At 37.9% G+C, this 18,987-nt stretch overlaps 1 protein-coding gene across 2 annotated transcripts in view; it reads right to left on the minus strand.

The window, feature by feature from the left end:
* The window catches only part of PARD3B (par-3 family cell polarity regulator beta), a 1,056,812-nt gene that overhangs the window by 657,944 nt on the left and 379,881 nt on the right, over nt 1-18,987 (minus strand). For both annotated transcript variants that reach the window (XR_009520117.1, XM_060016243.1), the window contains exon 3: nt 13,837-14,008. Coding sequence is in view for 1 of the 2 variants with exons in the window: in XM_060016243.1 (XP_059872226.1) it covers nt 13,837-14,008 (172 nt within the window). In the remaining variant the exon portion in view is untranslated. The remainder of the gene's footprint in view (nt 1-13,836; nt 14,009-18,987) is intronic.

Consider the following 18,987-nt stretch of genomic DNA (forward strand, 5'->3'; position numbering starts at 1 on the left):
AATGAAGTTGAACATCTTTTTAATATATTTACTGGCTATTTTGTGAAGTGTCATATTAGAGTTCTTTTCCATTTTTCTGTTGAGTTGTCTGCTTTTCTCTTATTTTGGGGAGTTCTTTATGTACTCTGGGCATGGCCCTCTGTTGGTTATATGTATTACAAATATCTTCTCAGAGTCTATAGCTTTTCTTTCTCACTATTTTAATTGTATCTTTCTATCAACAGAAGTTCTTTGACATAATCCAATTTATCCAAATTATTCCTATGAGTAGGAATAACTTATGCCCGATTTTACAAATAAGCCTAACTCCAAAGCTATGCATATAGTCCCATTTCTTATATGTTGCCTTCCATAGTTTGTGTATGTTTATTTTATTTTTTGTTTTGGTGTGTTTTTTATTTTTTCTATTTCTTCATCTTTAGATCTACAATCTGTCTAGCATTGATTTTTGTATAAGGTGTGTGGTTGGGATTTTTTTTTTTTTCTACAGATACTGAAATGACTTGGCACCACCCCTTCCCCACTGCACAGCAGTATCAAATCTAACATAAAACAAATGGCTGTATCTGTGAAGGTCTGTTGCTGGAAATGTCTATCCTGTGCCATTCATCTGTCCTTGTGCCAAAATCACACTGAATCAACTACTATAATTTTATAAATCTTGATAATTGGTAAGGTAGTCCTCCGGCTTTTTTGTTCTTCTCCAAGACTGTCTAGTCAATTGTATCCTAGTGCCATATTTTGAGTCGTTGTTCCCTTAAATGTCTGGTCAGTGGTGGTTGCCCATTTATATTTCTGAATGAAATACTCAATTGCTTAAGGACAACAAGTAGCTTCAGTTTTTCCTGCCAATACCTGGGTCTTCCCTGAACAAAGTTCTCCTCTGAATGAGGCAGGTGACATGGTAAAGCACATTTGCTGACAGGTATCACTGTAACAAACATGCACAAGAAGCAGGGAGCAAGGCTGTCCACCTCCACCCCAAGCCATCCCTCTGTGCCAAAAGGAGGAAGGGTTTCCTGAGAGCACCCCAAAGTCTGAGCCATCTATTAATCTGCTTCTATTCACTTTCCATTTTTCCCCCTTCTCACTTCCAGTGTTTTTATTACCCTAGCCCCCCCGCTTTATTGTTACTTAAAATGTCATTTCTATAAAAGTTTGGGAAGGAAGAGACACAAAAAAATTATATTCAATGCACTTTTTTGTGAACTGAAAGCCGCTGTGCTTTACTGATTGAGTTAAAAAAGGTAGTTGAATTATAGTCAGCACAACAGAAATATTATTTAAAGGTAGACACTACATTTCAGTGTGTGGTAGACAGAAATATCACCCATGTTATGTCTCAATTTAAAAGAAAAGGATGAGGGAATTATGGCACTGAATTGTGAACACCTTGAAGAAAAAAGTAGATTTTAAGGATTTCTATATTCCAGTAGATGAGTTCTACGCCAAACATATAATCAACTGTTCCTTAATTTTAAAGCATTATTCACCTTATAAAAAGTCACCTCAGAGACACACAGACTAAGTATTTGTGTTGTGTGATCTCCATGTTGCTCCCGGGAGCCACTTCCCTTTGGCTACCTGTAGGGTTTGGCCATGAGGAAGCAACAGCAGGAAATAAGAGTGTAGGAAGAGATGGGTGTGAGGATGTTTACGCCCATCTCTGCCAGCTCCACCTTTGAACATAGTAACTGGACAAGCTTAGGTCACAGGTTCTGATCCTGTAATTCCTCTCTCCCACATCTGCAGTTCTTACTAGATTGGTAAGAACTGTCTCTCTTTTCAAGCCTGGGCTAGTAAGAGATCTCATTTTTTTCAGAACTTGAGTGCCTCACTTTCGTAAATAATCCCATTATTAAATTCTCTTCAATTACATCTTTGAGCATGCCATCTGTTTCCTGCTGGCACCCCAACTCATACAGTATTCTAGACCAGTTGGATGAGGGTAACAACACCAAAAATGTATTCTTATTCCCTTGTGTAAAGGTATTGTCAAATATGAACAGCATGCACTTATCAATTCTAAAAGAAAATCCTTATGAACAATATGCTAAATCAGGGTGAGGACATAAAAGTAAGTACTTGAGTTAAATAAGGATAAAAAGAATCAAAGCAATTACCCTTCTACAAATCTCTAAAAACAAGCGCAAAGGTATTGCAGCAATTAAATTACTCTGATTAATGTCCCTGGGTATTGTTTTGGCTGCAACAAACCATTTTACTATGTATCTTGTAAGCCTGAAGAGAGGAAAAATTCATTTAATGTTGTGGCTTAGAAGAAGGCATAAGATGACCAGAATCTACATTTATGAAAAAGAGAGAATATATTGTTATGGGCTGAAAGTTAAAAATGTGAAAAAGGGAGAAGAAAGGTTAGATCAAAGTATCAATTATATAAACTCAGGGAGATTGTATAATTTTCTTCCAAATGATCAGTAATAAGTACAATGATGAAAACAGCAATAGTGACTAGTACTTATTTACCTCTTATTATATGGCAGGCACTATTCTATTTTATATCTACATACATACGAGTGCTTTTTTTTTTTTTTTTTTTTTGCGGTATGCGGGCCTCTCACTGTTGTGGCCTCTCCCGTTTTGGAGCACAGGCTCTGGATGCGCAGGCTCAGCGGGCTCACAGGCGCAGCCGCTCCGCGGCATGTGGGATCTTCCCGGACCGGGGCACGAACCCGTGTCCCCTGCATCGGCAGGTGGACTCTCAACCACTGCACCACCAGGGAAGCCCCATACGAGTGCTTTTGATGCTCACAACAACTCCATTTGATCATTACTAATATTATCCATTTTACAGATGAAAAAACTGAGGCAAGGTGATATTAAATACTTGCCTATGATCACCCAGCTTGTAAAGGACAGAGTTGTATCTGACTTGTGCAGTCTTGCTCCATGACTTGGTACTCTTAATTTCTATACTATACTGTTATAAAGTAAATATGTAATATATAATGTATATCCTTCTCCGTCCCTTGCTTTTTTTTTCTGGAAATAATGCATTGCCCTCTTGCTTCTTTAAGATATTAAGTCAAATATATTCAGGTTACATTTTGGATACAGAGAAAACAACTAATTTTTAAGAAGATATGAATTACAGACAAGAATTCTGCTTAACCTCACATAACTTTTCACCTTAAAAAGACAGAATATTATATCAAATTGATGACAACTACCCAACAAATGCTAAAACACTATCTTTCAAAACAGGGCATTAAGAAGGCAGTTGAGGAAGGTCTTTTAAAGAAAATTAATTTTTGAGTAAGTTTTCAAAAAGGTCTGAAAAGGGAAAAAACCCCACAAAACTCATTCTGTAAACTTCTTTAAGGAAATCTTCCAACATGGTCAAAATGCTCCTTCTCAGTGCAGCCCACAGTGTAGAAGAATTCACATGACAATCATGTTTAGACAATCCAAGCAGTCACCTGGAGAATGGTATTGTGAGTCAGAAGAACAGAGGGACTGAAAATAGCACTTGCTTAAACTTTCTGTATAGTGTACATAAATTAGGCTGAGGTATAGCCTATAGATTTGGAGAAGAAAAGATCACTGTTGGGGTCTAATCGGTAATTTATATGGTCCTCAGTGAAAAAGAAAGGGTGGGTCAGTGAACTCTACCTCCTGGCTAGAGCATATCTAATTCTTCTGAACAGTGCATTAGCTCAACTCACCAGGGAAGAAGTCTGGTCTCCAACTTCACTACCTAGGATTAAATGAGCACATTTGACGAGAGCATCTTTGGTGAAAAGGCTAGACAGATGAATGGATAGATAAATAAATATTCATCCATCAACCCATTAGGTCCTTGGAGACCTCACTTGGGCAGCTCAGGATGTTGGTGGTAGTGGAAAGACTAGGGATCCTAGTTATTTCTGGTCACCTAATAGGAGATAAAACTAGCACTGCCCAAAATAGAGTCAATAAAAACTGTAGCAACACAAACTGGAACTATTTCCATGAGCCTCTCTATCAACCAAAGACCCAAAGACAATTAACCAGGCTATAAGGAGATGTCCCACATGACAAATGGCACACACAGAAGCTTTTGTGCACGTCTAAATTTATTTACGTGGTAAGATCTTTCTTTAACTGTAAGGGTTTCTAACTGCATGCTCTGTATTATTATAACAACAGTTGTAAATTATAAAAATGGAAACCTAACCAAGTTAAGAGACTCACTTAGCAATTTATCTTAAGTCAACTAGATTGTAAGCTGCTTGAGAATGAGTTCATGACTTGTATTATTTTATATTACTCTGGTAGCCTAGCTAATGCTTTTCATCTATTGGGCCAGTAATAAATAACTCTTGAGTAACTGAAGTCAGTGATAGTCACACCACCGGAGCACTGGCTCCGACAGACTGATCGGACAGACTGATTTCCACTGCTATATTCTTAAGCACAATCATCTGAAAAGAGCAGATGCCAGCTGTGCAAATGCTGAACTCTCTGCCATAAGGGCAGTTAACTGTAACATCAGACTAAAGTCATGAGGTCAAAGGACATTATTCCTGAACTGTGACTAAAATAAGAACTTTGCCTCATGCTTTCAGATCTCCGGGACCGAAAGTCTATTTGTTTTAAAAACACAAGGAGAGTTTAATTGATCATCACAATTATGCAGAACCAGATGACACAAAGCCATTCAGCTTGCTGTTATCCATGCCATTTTTCAGAACATATAGTGCAAAAGGATATGGAAACGCCATTCTTATCAACAGTTTCAAGAAACATGACATTGAAGTAATGGCTTCTTTAGTCAATATTATCTTAAAACACCAAATACTAGTGTTATGGTTTTAAATAGGTTGTGGTAAGGCAAAATCCCTACTCCCACTTATTTTCCTTGATCATGGCATATTCCATACACATGCATTAAGTAATCATAGTCAAGTCTTCCATATAAACAAAAAGAAAATAAGCAAGATGTACCACATAATTTCCTGTACTTCAATTTTACGCACAGAAAAAAAATATATAAAGCCCCAAATTTCTTCCATCTGTAAAGGAGTTTCAGGAATTTAACCAAGAGTCATATTTATACTAAAAAGTAATCAGAACTTTCCTGGTATTTTTAAAAGGTCGCCTGTATGTTCTGATAGCTATCAAGATTTTCTCATTAAGCCTACGAACAAACAAAATGAATATCATTTTGTATGTACCATACGATGGATGCATTGTTTCAATGATAAATTGACAGGGTGTGGCACTGATATCTGGGAGGCTGTCTTATTTTATCCGGTAAACATTAAAAAAAGGGTAAACACGAGAGAGAGCTTTTCTTAAGGCAATTGCTAAGCAAAGGCTGCCACCTTTCCTTATCACCTTGGGATGTGAGAATGAACAGATCAAGCTGTTTCGGTATTTTTTCACTTTCATTGGGACAAATCAAGATCTTAGTAAAATTTCAACATGGGTAGAGAGCAAGGAAATAACCCAATGTGTGTATATGGGGTCGTAATTCAGCACATGGCTTTATCAGATAAAGCAAATGAGAAAATCCTGAGCCACTCATAAAAGCATGTCCAACTCTGAGTGACTTGTCCTTAAGATGGATCTTCTGTAAATAATTAAATTAGTGGATTTTTTTTTTTGCCCTGCCCATCTGGGCGGAAAGAGAAAAAAAAAAAAGAACAAACCCATGTGTGCGCATACACACACAGACACACACACACACAAAGAAAAAGTCCTAAAGGCTTAACCTTACATTTAACTTGTTAGTGCAAAAGAGGTATTACCATATTTTGAATTGTTAGCAAGATTCTTGAACTTCAAATTGCAAAAGAAAATCAGCATGTTTATTATAAATAATTTGTTTAGGTGTCATTAGAAATTTATGAGAAATATAATCTATTTTATGGCTACAAAGATTTATATTTATAAAAATTTGAATATTAAGAAAAATTTAATACAGATAAATAATTTGAAAGTATTCTGTAACAGACATGTAAAACCCAACTAGGTTCTAAAAAGCAGCAGTTGTATTTAGAGAATGAGGGCCATTCTACCTGGCCCTGTTGACTGCCTCAGAGAACCTGAATAGCAGAGAGTTGGGAAGTGGTTACAAGAAAGGCCAATGGGAGTTGTAATGATGGGTGGAGAAGGGAGGAAGGAAAGACTATGTGTGTGTATGTTGGGTAGGGGAGAGGAGGATGACAGTTTCTTCTATTAAAAGGGCAAACCAAAAATTATCAGTGGTCCAGGGAACTACAAGGAGGTGAGTATGACAGCGTGGCTGAAAATGTTTTTACTAGCGAGGGACTAGGCCTCTGCAAAGAGAGCTTCACTGGGCTTACTATTAAAAGCAATCTGCAAAAGAGGCTTGAAAACCCAGGGGTCTAATATCAAGTGAGCAGTAGGAAGGTGACCTTTCATTCCGTTTGTTTATGAGAGGATTTGCAGACTGTCTCAGTGTGGGTCCAGCATCAGCAAGAGGCCAAAGGGGGCTGGTGAACTCAATGGGGTTTTTTTTGGTTTGTTTTTTGAGGTCGTATAATCAACTTAGAAAATACAGCTGGAAAAGAACAAGAAGGAAAGCTTGGTTTTCATACACTGTCTTACATTTTTGGGGTAAATGGCTAAATGCAAATTTCCTTTAATAGTTTTTATTAGAGTACAGCCAACTTAGTACCAATTTAGGTACTGAATTTAGCCATTAATATAGTACACAAAATTTTTAAAAAAGAGACAAAAGGAAAACTGAGCAGGTGTAAAAAAGAATTGAATTAAGATTAAAATGCAAAGATAAACTGGATAGGAAATAGAAAAATGAAAATAGTTCTGTTAGGATGATGTTAATTTTTTATTTTTCCTTGCTTAACATTTGATAACTTAATAAATATCACTGAAAAGACCCTTATAAGAATATAGAATATCTTCAAGAAAAACTCATCATGCTATTTTTACAAAATGTTATCTGAACTGATTGCTTGTCTATGAAGTGTGTTTATGCTGACCATTCATCTGCAATTACTCGGGACGCAATCCCGGGTATATTGAAAGCGTCATATTTGAACTATCATTCACATTTGTACTTCACTAACACAAACACAAATTATTCCTGTGTAGTAATTACCTTTTAATATTTGTTAGGAGTTGCTTGTCTTTAGATATTCATTTTATTCTTTCATTTAATCAAGTACCTCAGGCCCTTTTCCAGAGTATTAATTTTTTAAAAAAATATTCGATGTATAACCTGACTTTCCCTGTACCACCTCCCTCCCCAGCAACTTTTCATCTACTCTGAAAACAAACTAAAATAAAACCCAAAACAATAGCAAACGAATAATGGTGCCAGAAATGGGTTAGAACACTGTGACCCCTTTAGTCCTGATTTAGTTACCGTCATACCAGAAAAGCATGCACACACTTTATAGACTACGTGGCTATGACTGATCGACGATAGCCTGGCAAGGTTACCATAGCTAATTACAACATCATTCATCTAAGCCTACATGGGAGAAAATACCAGGCTCCCAAGGAAGACAAAAGAAGAGAAAGGAAAACGATTCTATAGCTGTTAACTTTTGAATAATCAGACTCAATAGGAAACAAATAGGATGAAACTCTGACCGAATGATGACTTATGGATTCATCCAAGCAAATGACCTCAGTTCCCTGGTCATTTCAACTTGGGGTTTCACTGCCCACAGCAGAGAGCTTCCAGTAACAAGGAACCCTCACAGGCTTGGGTGCTTTGTAGTCAGAATTCAAAGGCTCTGCCAGAAGCCTGGCCCAGCCCTGAGCTTTCGTTCTGCTATGTGTGTGGTGTGACCGTGTTTGTCTAGGATCAGATGCCAATACTTAAACTCACATTATGGGCACAGCAGCTACTTACACACTGAAGCTAATTAAAGGAATAAACTTCCCCCTGCTTTATTTTCTTCCCAAAGATCAGCGCCATAAAGGGATTTGGTTTCTTTAAAAATTCAGACAAACGATCCCACATGTTTCCCTTATTCAGTAAATTAGTCAAAATCAGATAGAAAATGGTCACAATTTCCAACACTAATCTATGGCTATACCATATGATCTGGGAACTACTGAAAATAAAGAGAGGAGAACTCAATGTTTTGAAAATAATTATATTATAACAAACATACAATCATAATTTTCCTTTCAGTTTTGAAGAAGCACAAACACACATGGAAACAATAAAGCATCTGAGGCACCTTTTGGCTTTCAAGTCTCAAAAACAAGAATCACTTTCAAACAGAAAGTATCTCATCTTCAAAGTTTAACACACAAGAGGAGAATAAAGCTAATACCATTTCAACTCCAAACTTTAATCAGATTGCTTTATATCTGGGTAATATAGATCACAAGAGTGGCAACAACGAAGCTGAAAGTACTTTTTATCCTGATACACTGTTTAAATTGCATTGCTTAAATAATTATAACTAAAGACATATTTTCCCGTGGAACCTTAACCCAAAATAGCAAATTTCAGTCAAGAATACTGAGGAAAAATTACCAAAAGTTTCAAAATAAAACTACGAATTAACTGGGGCCATAGGATGGAAATGGACAGGGGCATGGAGTCAGATTCAAATTCAGCTTGGAATTAATGAAATTCTCCTGGGACAATCATAGCACATTAGAGCAAGAAAGGCCTATAGTATCGATGAGAAAACTATGGCCCAGGGAGATATGGCAGTGGCTCATAAGGAAGTAACCTGTATGATCTCAGTTAAGAATATTCGCTCTATAGAATGCTAAATGTGTCCTGATTTATTCTTTGGTTGGAAAAATGTGATAGCTATAGGTTAAATGACTTGTCTGGATACACAGCTAGATCAAATACTGTAGGGTCTGGGACTGGCTCCATATCATTGGTTCTCAAGGGACAAGGATTGGGTCAACCTTGGACTACAGCCTCATGAAGTATTTTGGGGAACAGCAGAAGGTCAGTTACCACTGATCATAAAGGCAGCATAAGGATTAGCTGGAGAAAGGCTAAAGGACTCTCATTCTTCCAAACATCAAACTAAGCGTCCTCACTAATTTGTCTTATTTACCGAAGGCTCTACATGAAGATACTTGAAATGTCAAAAAGGACAACAGTATCCACAATATGGGAGAAAAATTACCAGGTATCCCAAATATTAGCATGTTTGTTTCAGTGCAATTTTTCCCCAAACATACACACATGCGTGTAAGTGCATGTGTGTGCATACACATGGGGTGAAGAAATAGAAGCAAATTCATTTCTGACACAGAAGGATTTAAAAGAAATTTTCTCCATATTAATTTTCTGGTACTTCCTTATTAGCTTTTTATTTACAACTATTCATAGTATATATTTATTAATTTACACTCTATCTCATTCCAAAAGGATATAAGGTGTTATTTTACCCCATATAGTATTAAAAGGTACAGATAATTGAAACCTACAATTAATCCAAAAGATGTCATGTAGCTGAAAGCCAAGAAATGCAGGTTCCAATTCTACTCCTTTAACCAACTAGTTATTTGACATCACAGCACACACTGAGTCTAAGCTTTTACTTGGTCACTTGTAAAATAATGTTAATTGTCTAGAAAATTGCTCTTATGAAATTCTATGGAATTGTCTATTAACAGATCAGCTTTTCACAAAAGTTATTCTAAGAGGTGTAACAATTCTTTTGAGTGAAGGTAGGTTTCTTTGCTGTAGGATTTAGGATTAGTATTAGGATTCTCTATTGCCTACTCAACAGCCTTCTGCATCCCTTTCTTCCCTGCTAGTATAACCAATCTTATGTGTACAAAGAGTGAGTGTGAATGTATTAAAATAGCATCTACAATTTAAGTGTTCAATAAATGTTATTAATTAACTAGAATCAAATATTTGTTGAAATCCCAAAACGTGTTAGGAAGTACCATAGGGCTCCTCAAAGGAGACCTGGAAAACTCCTGAGCTAGGTGATTTTAAAGTCTAAATGGGCTCTGTGAATATGATTCTTTGCTATTCTACCTGGTGTTTGTTCTACCCTGTCTCTTCTCTTAAATAGACTCTTAGGTTAGCAATCTCTAGTCTACACAGTAATATGTACTGGCCAACTAAAGAAACATTATAATCTTGAAGTGTTAGAATGATTTGCTAGTTAGGGCTGAGTCAGGGCTTAGTCGTTTAGCATTACATTAGAAAATCCATTACAAAATAAATGGTAGGAAATAATTTAGATGAAGTTGGAATTATGTGTTTGCCCAGTTGATTTAAAATTCGTCTTGCAAATGTAAAAATATATATACCCCATTAGCTTACAGGGTGCAAAACTATGAATCCCTTTTGGTCAGTAGAAAATTTCTTCATCTTTGTATCCCTTCATTGTTGAAGAATGAAGAAATGCATTTATGGTACACTTACTGTACTATCTTAAAGATTTGGACAAGGTTTCACAAATAAGGGCATATTTGAGCTGGAGTTTAAAAGGTGCATACAATTTCACCAAGTAGAAAAGAGGCAAAGGGGTGAGCCAGGTGAAGGGAACACTAACTACAAAGACACAAAGGTTTGAAAGAAAGTAGCAAATTTAGGGAATGCCAAGTGGCTTGTGGTAGCTGCAGGTTAAGGTGATTGTAGAAGAGTGGCTAGTAATAAAAGTGGGCAGACAAGAAGGGGATAGATCATGAAGAGCCCCTGAATACGAGCTTCCTGCATATTCTGTGTATAAGTGTTTCAACTTGGAAGATAAAGAAAAGAGGTGGGCCCAACCGCTATCTGCATGTATGGAGGGGGGCGGGAAGGCTGTCAGTTTTTAACAGGATACTGATGATGACTAACTTGTGCTGGAGAAAGATACAAAAATTATACTGAATGTTGAGTGCATTTTTATTTCAGTATCAGTAAAACCTACATTTTTGGTGATTAACATGACCTAATGGTAAGAACATCTAGATTCCCCATATCTGTTAAATGGTAACAGATTATCTTAAGTAAGATAAGCATGCAAACCGATAATGGTTAAATTCCCCATCGTCTTGGATGGATCTCAAGAGCGAGAGAACCAGGGAGAATCAGCCCCGCGTGTGTTGTACCAGCCTGGGCTAATGAGTCCCATGAGAAGTAGAACCAGTTCCAGTGGCCTCTGAGAGCTGAGTGGGGAGCAGAGAGGATGGGCTGGGGCTTTGGGGCTTGGCATTTTATATGCCCCCTGTGGTGAAGAATCGCTGACACACACATGCTACTCCTCCTCTGACTACCCCCTCCCATTCTTCGTCTAAAGAAGGTCTCAGGGTGGGCCTGGCAGCACAACCAGGTCACCTCCCAGAAGAGCCATTCATGGATACTGCGTCTGCTGCCAAGCATATCCCTCCATCCCTGCGAGCCCAAGCCATGACCACACCCTGCCTTGAGGGCAATGAAAGGAAAACAGAATGGGCAGATACCAAAGCTGGTGGCTTTGCTTCTGTCTTTAATTCCTCTATCTGAGAAACTCAATAAATACTTTTTTCTTTGCTTTTAAAGTTCCAGAAATGTAAAGTACTGAGTCTGATAGAACCATGAGAGTAGATAAGGGATGATTTCTTCATCCTTCATCCCTGCCCAAATACTTCCATCTAATTCTGAGGAACTGTCTGCATCAGCTTGCTAATGAGTTTGGACATGGTTCTCCTAGCGGTGGGAAGCCACTGGAAGTTGTTGAGCAGGGGAGTTATATAATCAGCTTTGTGATTTAGAAAGGTAGATCTGGCAGAAGCAGAGATTCGGGAAAGCCGGCCCTGCAAAGAAGGTCAGTTTGAGGCCTCTGTAGTAGTCTGATTGATGGGAAAGCTCCGGCCTGCTTCAATGGTCATGGAACATGAAGGCTGAAGAAACTGTGGATGATGGGAAGAAAAGGAAGGAAAAGGATATAATGCCACGGTTTTAGACTGAATGGCTGGAAGGCAACACTGACCACCAAATAGTGAAGGCTGGCCAATCTCACCATTTCATCTGTGACACTAGGTGAAATGGGATTTGAAGCCAAGGAGTTAAGCATTTTCAGAATATTAATATTCAGAATATGAATATGTGATACATATTCACAAAATGACTCTCAGGAAAATGATATCACTGTCTTATTTTACAAAGAGCATATGAAAGACAGCACAGAAAAATTGTTCCTGACACTGGAGCTAGCAAGGGTTCAAATCATAAATTTGCCACCTAACAGCTATGTGACTTTGGAGGAGCTATTTAACTACTCTAGGCCTGTTTCCTCATCTCTTAAATTAGGGAGATAATAGAACCCAACTAAGTATCACGAGGCATAAATGAATTGTTAGGAGTACAGGATTTAGAATACGCGGTGCACTGCCTTGAGTTCTGTGCCTCGCATATAGTCACCACTGAATAAATATTATTTCCTATCTGTGTCTGACCCGAAATCAGTATTGAAGAAGCAGAAAAGTCCACCTTCAAAGATGGGGAACCTCAGCTTACTTTTCTTCCTATGCTGAACGTTATATTGCTCAGATGGTTCAACAAAAGCTGAAAAAGCCAAAGAAAAACAAACATTTTTCCCTGAGAAAGCTCATAAGAGAAAGGTGAAAAAACAAATTCCCAGGCACAGGGGTACTCTGAGGTTCAGCCTTTTGAAGACCACAGTGCTTGCTTATAAATAGAATATTAAAACAAGCAATTTTCTCCTTTCGTCTTCCCTTATTGCCTAATTTTCCTCCCATACTATTTGCATAATGGATAAAAGGCATCCATTATGCAAATGAATGATAGGGCTGTGAGGTTGCTGAAGCCACAAACTTCACTCCAGATGAGGAGAAGCTGCCACAAAGCCCTCCAATGACCGAGTTCCAGCAGAACTGCTCTGCTGGCTTGGTTTCCAAACGATAGAGAAAAATTATGAAGACGATGGGCCATTTAATTTCCACTTGGTTTATTTTAAAAGGGGCACTGTAGATGCTTTCCAGAAAACTAGTACAAAATAAAAATATTCAGTATTGTGGCATGTAAAATAAACTGTATAATGTATTTTGTTTCAAATGGCAAAAATTATACTATGTAAAATTTTTACAATTTTAAGCATATGTTTCCCTTTGCAAAATGGAAAAAAAACCTCTGTTCTAGCCTGAGAATTAACCTATAACCGGTGCTTAGAGCTGTCTCAAAATGTATGCATACATTCAACGGGAATAAAAAATGGTTTTAAGTACCAAAATATTAGTGGATTTTCAAAACTTTATGCTGTTAAACTGACCTAAAATTATCTTTAAGAGTTATCACCAATAACTGACATTATTTATCTTGGAGACATAAATTCACTAAAACTTTAGAAGAATGTTTATTTTCTCTTTCTACCAATACCTTCAAAACAAATATAACAAAAGGCAATTCTGAGCAAAATCACCAGGTTGGAATAAATCAGTAGGACAGAATTAGAAACTAACTTCAAAATGTTTTCCCCAAACTCTGAGTTATACAACTTGTGGAGAAGAAAAAGGTGGCTAAAACGGAAAGTGACCTTTTATTTCTAGCCTGGATTCCTTGATAACCCTTAGCTTTTTCCAAGTGACTTTTTTCAGGGACTTTTTAAAAAATTTAAGCAGTCCTCATATGCTACGGATGAAGCTCATCATTTACAGTCCAACTCCTCCCCAGTAACTTCAAGGATATGCAATTCAGATTCACTTGCAATTCAAGAAAAACACTGCATCTATTGCCTGAGCATCAGCAGCTGCAAAGATCTACATAAAAAAAATAATGTAGAGAAAGACAAACCAGGTTTATGTTTTTAAAGGCAAACACTAACAGGGTAAGTCATAAAGTAGAAGAAACTCATAGCCAGCAAGATGAGGTATTTCAACCAGGTGAAAAGCATACCACTAAAATAATACACCTACCTAATTTCAGAGCAGAAGGGGTTACTTCAATTTCCCCACCAACTGGTTTAAACGCAGCCAGTTGGGCAGCCACTTCCGTCTCAAAAGCATCTGGGCTCTGCCGGCCTGCGGGGTTTCCACTGGGGCTCTCGATCTTGTGGAGTGGTTCTTGTTCGTCAAACACAGCAATCAGCTACAAACAAATCCAACAGCACTAATTACTTTGTAGAACGTGCATATCACATCGACCCTGTATCTAGCTGATTGTGATCTTTATTTGGTTTTGAAAAAAAATGACCTCTTAAAACTGAAAACTTTAATATTATTGTAGCACAACTCTTAATTCAATATTATGCCTAAAAGTGCCATGGCCAAGAAATAATTAATGGTTTGTTTGTATATTCCTGAAATAGAGATCCAATTCTGGCTAACCCTCCGGAAGGAATGCAATGGCCGTCACCTCCCCTCACCACCTTTTCTCATATGCCTAAAAGGACTTCAGTATCTCTTTCATTCAAGAGTGCTGCCAGACATGAAAGTTGAATATGCAGGATCTGAACAACAGACTTACATGGTAGAAGAGGACATTCCAGTTTTAGAGAGGTAAAGACGATAAAATTCCTAACTGTAACTGCCTTTCAGACACAATCATAATAAGTAGAACCGTACATACATGTGTATATTTACACACAATCTGTGTTTATCTTGTACACATAGATATCCCATTTGTATTCATGCCTGCAATTTCGTTATGTTCCTTCATAACTAACTCCATGTTGATTGGTTTAAGTCCAAAGACACTAAACCTCAGAACTTTTAATTATTGCCATCTTCATCTCAATTTTATTTCATATGAGAACTATGCTTCTCGTCATTAATATGAAAACGTTTAACTGTCCATCTCCAAGTCATTTTTCTTAAAATAGGGGCAACATATAATAAAATAATCAAGTAATTGGGCAAACACTGCTGTATAAGTGGCAGACGCAGCCATTGGCGTTTCTGGCCAGCAGACAGCATCACGATAGGAACTTCCAATGGCTCTCATCAGCTGATGTGGAAATGTCCAAGTATGAGTGCAGTAGGCAGCTCAGGGATGTTACTGTCAATCCAATAAAGTGCAGTGAGTGCAAATTTAGAAAACTGCTAGTAGATTTTCAGAAATTTCCATTCATTAAATAAAACAAACCTACTTATCATTCAAACATTTATTTAGGAAAGGCATTCAAAGCCCCATTCATAGGGGAACCTTGTTGGCAGTAGTATTAATAACACCAGTGCAGGGTTAACCAATCAAAACATCATAAATTCCAAGTTCAGTCTTTCAAAAGAAATGAATACAATTAGGGATATGCAAATTGGCTATTCAAAAATAACCTTCATAATTGACTACTCATTTCCAGTATGGAGACTTCTTTAATTGGAAAATCCAACAATCCTCTCACCACGGAAAGAAATGCTACTCCCAAGGTATTATTTTTAATTCTTGAAATTGAGCACATACATTTTCTATTTTTAATTGGTAGCACTGATGAACCGATTTGAGATGACTTAAATGGATTAATAATGAAAGATTATTCTAGTATAAAAATAATCAGGAGAACTATATCTTTCTAATCATCTGGCCAAAATGAAGAGTTTAACACTTTAAATCCTGAAAAGGAAAACAAAATCAACTTTTAAAATGTGATAGAAGTGTTATTTTCATCACTATTCCTGTGACATAATTTCAATTTTACATATTGGTGAATTCTAACACATACTTGTAACATTTATTTTAATATACTAATCAACAAGGCAAAGTGGCTTATTATACTGGTACTACACACAGTTTTGTGTAAGATTTCCCTCTTGCTACATCCTTAAATCTTAGTAGATCCTACGTGCCTGAAATAATGGCAAAAAGAAAAAAAGGATATCACTCAGAAGTATAGTACAAAAGCTTAAACTTGATAGCTCACAAATAAATCATTATCTATGGCTCTTACGTAACCTTCTCTCCTTAAAATACTTCACTGTTTTCCATACTACTATTATATTCACACAAGGTCAGAGCATATGCAGTAACAATGTTATACCTATTTATCTAATGGGAACACAGGGTAGTCAGAGAGTTTGTTTCCCAAAGTGACAGACTAAACAGTAATCTGTACTAGAATCTAGTCCAATCCAGGGATTCAGACCATACTGTATTTTCCCAAAAAAGCACTGTGAAAAGAGAGGCTACATTATGGAATGTTTACAGCTTGTCCAGGAGGATGTTATGCCCTAAAGAAATGTGTATTCTGCTCTTTGGAGATACAGGCAAATACATGACTTTCTCAAAGATGACAGTGAGACCTGGAGGCTCCCCAAATCTCATCATCTCTTTGATTAATTAATTGCCTAGTCTGTCTCTCAATCTCATGATTGACAGGAATTATCTCCACAGAGCCTACTCTGGATGTCTGGATGAATGGATGGAATAAAGTCTCTACTCCTGGAAAGAAGAGAATCAGCTCCTGAATCTGTGGCACCCAGACAAAGGCACTGGTACCACAAGTGCTGGCTGATAAGAGACTCCTCATCCAGTCTTCATCTCAACATCTACAGTATATCCAGACTTACACTTGCGTCAACACTGATAATTAATTTAAACCCTATGCTGTAGGTCTCTGTTAGCTGGATTACTTGATTCATCAAGAACACCTACATTCCTGGTGACACAGTTCCTGGTGGAGAGTGTTACAGAGATATGTAATTAACATAAACCACTGTTCTAATCCCTCAACAGAAGGCAGACTGATTTCCAAAGTGTCCAGTGTATGAAAATGGCCTTACTCCACCTTTAAACCCATTCAAAATTACCTTTCCCACAGCGATGAGCTGAACATTTAAAAAAAAAAAAAAAAGAGTTATATCTTTATAAAAAATTTTCTGTTAAGGTTCCATTTAAACTAAACTTCTGTGGCATGTGGGAGATTTTCCACTGACACCTTAGGGACTGCAGTAACCTCAACTTTATGCAAAAGGCAAACAGGCAATATTTGATTTGGACGCCTTCCTCTTCTGCTGTCCTATCCATCTTCTGGTGCCCCTTCTGTTCTCCTTATGTGTTGCCAGTATTTTCATGTCACTCAGTACAGCAGTGATATTTTCATAAGACCACATGATCCAAAATGATCTGTTCAAACAGACTTTACTTCCAATCAAAACTCCCATCCCCACAGATCTCTATCAGCATTTAGGCATCTAATCCCCAGATACACACAGGTAGGTCAGTTTACAAATATGCTATTCACCTGCTCGTCAAAAAACCAAAACCAAAAACAAATCAACCTTCTCAAGACTCACCCCTACTGAAACCACCCCATTTCCCACCTTCCATCTAAAGCCAAATTTGAAAGCTCTCCATAGAACAGTTTCCAATCTCCGTCCTCCTATTCTTTCCTGAGGCCCCTCTAGCCAGGCTCTCACCCCTCTCTTCCACTGAAACCGCTCTTATCAAGACCAAAAACAGTCTCCACGGTGCTAAATTCAAAGTCGCGTCTCTGGCTTGATTTTAGGGCACAGTTGATCACTGCTTCCTCCTTAAATGGTTTTCTTCACTTACCTTCCAGAACACCACGTTCTCTCAGTTTTGTCCTCAAATCCCTGGCCCCTCCATTAAGTTTCCTTTCACTTATCTCTAAAAACGTTAAAGTGAATACCTCTAAATTTGTGTTGTGATTGAATTTGTCTCATGGCAAAGATATAAGTATATGCTGATAAATTCCATACTTCAATCTCCAACCCAGAGCTTCTTCCTGAAATCCAGGCTCATATGGTCAATTGCCTATCCTATCATGTCAGCAACTGAAAAACTGATCTTCCAAAGCTCTTTCCATAAGCTTTTTACATCCCTAATTAATGGCAATCCATCCTTCTAGTTGCTCAGGCCAAAAGACTTATAGTAATCCTCAATCCCTCTTTCCTTCCCTTTCTCCCCTTCTCTCATACACCGCACACACATCCAATTGGTCAATAAATGTCAAAATATAACCAGGGCTTGACCACTTCTTACCCCCTCCACTGTCACCTCTTTGGACCCAGCTCCTATAGCCTCTCCCATGGGTTACTGCAAGGGCTCTGTGATTGGACTCCTTGTTTCCACCCAGGCTCCCTTTCAATCCACTTTCAACACAACAGCCAGTGTGATCTTGCTGAAACCTAAGGCGGATCGCATCTCTCCTCTGATCAGAACCCTGTAATACCTTTCCACCTCACTTGGAATAAAGCCCAAGTCCTTGCAATGCCCTGTATGGTAATGGGCTCCCAGTGAAGGTCCTGACCCCATGTCCTGATGATTCTCTCCTTTGTTCTCAGGATTCTATCCAGCTATGCTATCTTCTTTGTCCCTCTCTGTCTTTACATTTGCTGTTCTCTCTGCCTGACACACTCTTCCACCAGATACCTGCATGGCTTGTTCCTCGATCCCTCACATTTTTATCAAGCGCCAGGCTTTCACTGGCCGCACTATCTCAATTGAAATGCCGCCTCTCCCCCTGCCCCCACTTGTCATACTCCCTTCATTTTTCTTTATAGTATTTGTCACCACTCAATGCTATGTTTTTTTCTTATTTGTCTTATTTATTTGCCTGTCCTCCCTGTAAAACTCCCTAGGAAAGTATACTAGATTATAAGCTCCAAGAAGACAATGATTTTTGTCAATTTTGTTGTTTGCTGTATCCCTAGAACAGTGAATTAGAGATGGTAGGCACCCAACATATATTTGTTGAAATAAACAAGTGACAAGATGCAAAAAAGGATATGAAACCTAATATAGCAATGAAAGATAGCTAGATTTTTCATGTGTTTTTAAAACGCTAAAATTAATTTTTTAAATGAATGAGTATAAATGACCAATATAAACCTATAAGACACTCAATACATCATCATCATTATTACTGTTGCTTCCGTTTTGTTATGATGGGAGGAGAAATTCCTTACTTTCTATTCAACACCAGGGGTGGGGGTGGGGGTGGGGGGCAGAAATGGCTTCTGCTCTTGAAATGGAGATTATTTGTTTTCTTTTCCTTTTCTGGTTCATGTTTGAAAGGGACAATCTGCTGATTTGGTTTCTGAAGGAGTGGAAGAGTTGAACTAGGGTGGATGGTGGATGGAGAGATGGGCAGCGTTAGCAGTTTGGTCCCA

The sequence above is a fragment of the Delphinus delphis genome, chromosome 7 (assembly GCF_949987515.2).
Source record: "Delphinus delphis chromosome 7, mDelDel1.2, whole genome shotgun sequence".
In the NCBI taxonomy this organism is placed as follows: domain Eukaryota; kingdom Metazoa; phylum Chordata; class Mammalia; order Artiodactyla; family Delphinidae; genus Delphinus; species Delphinus delphis.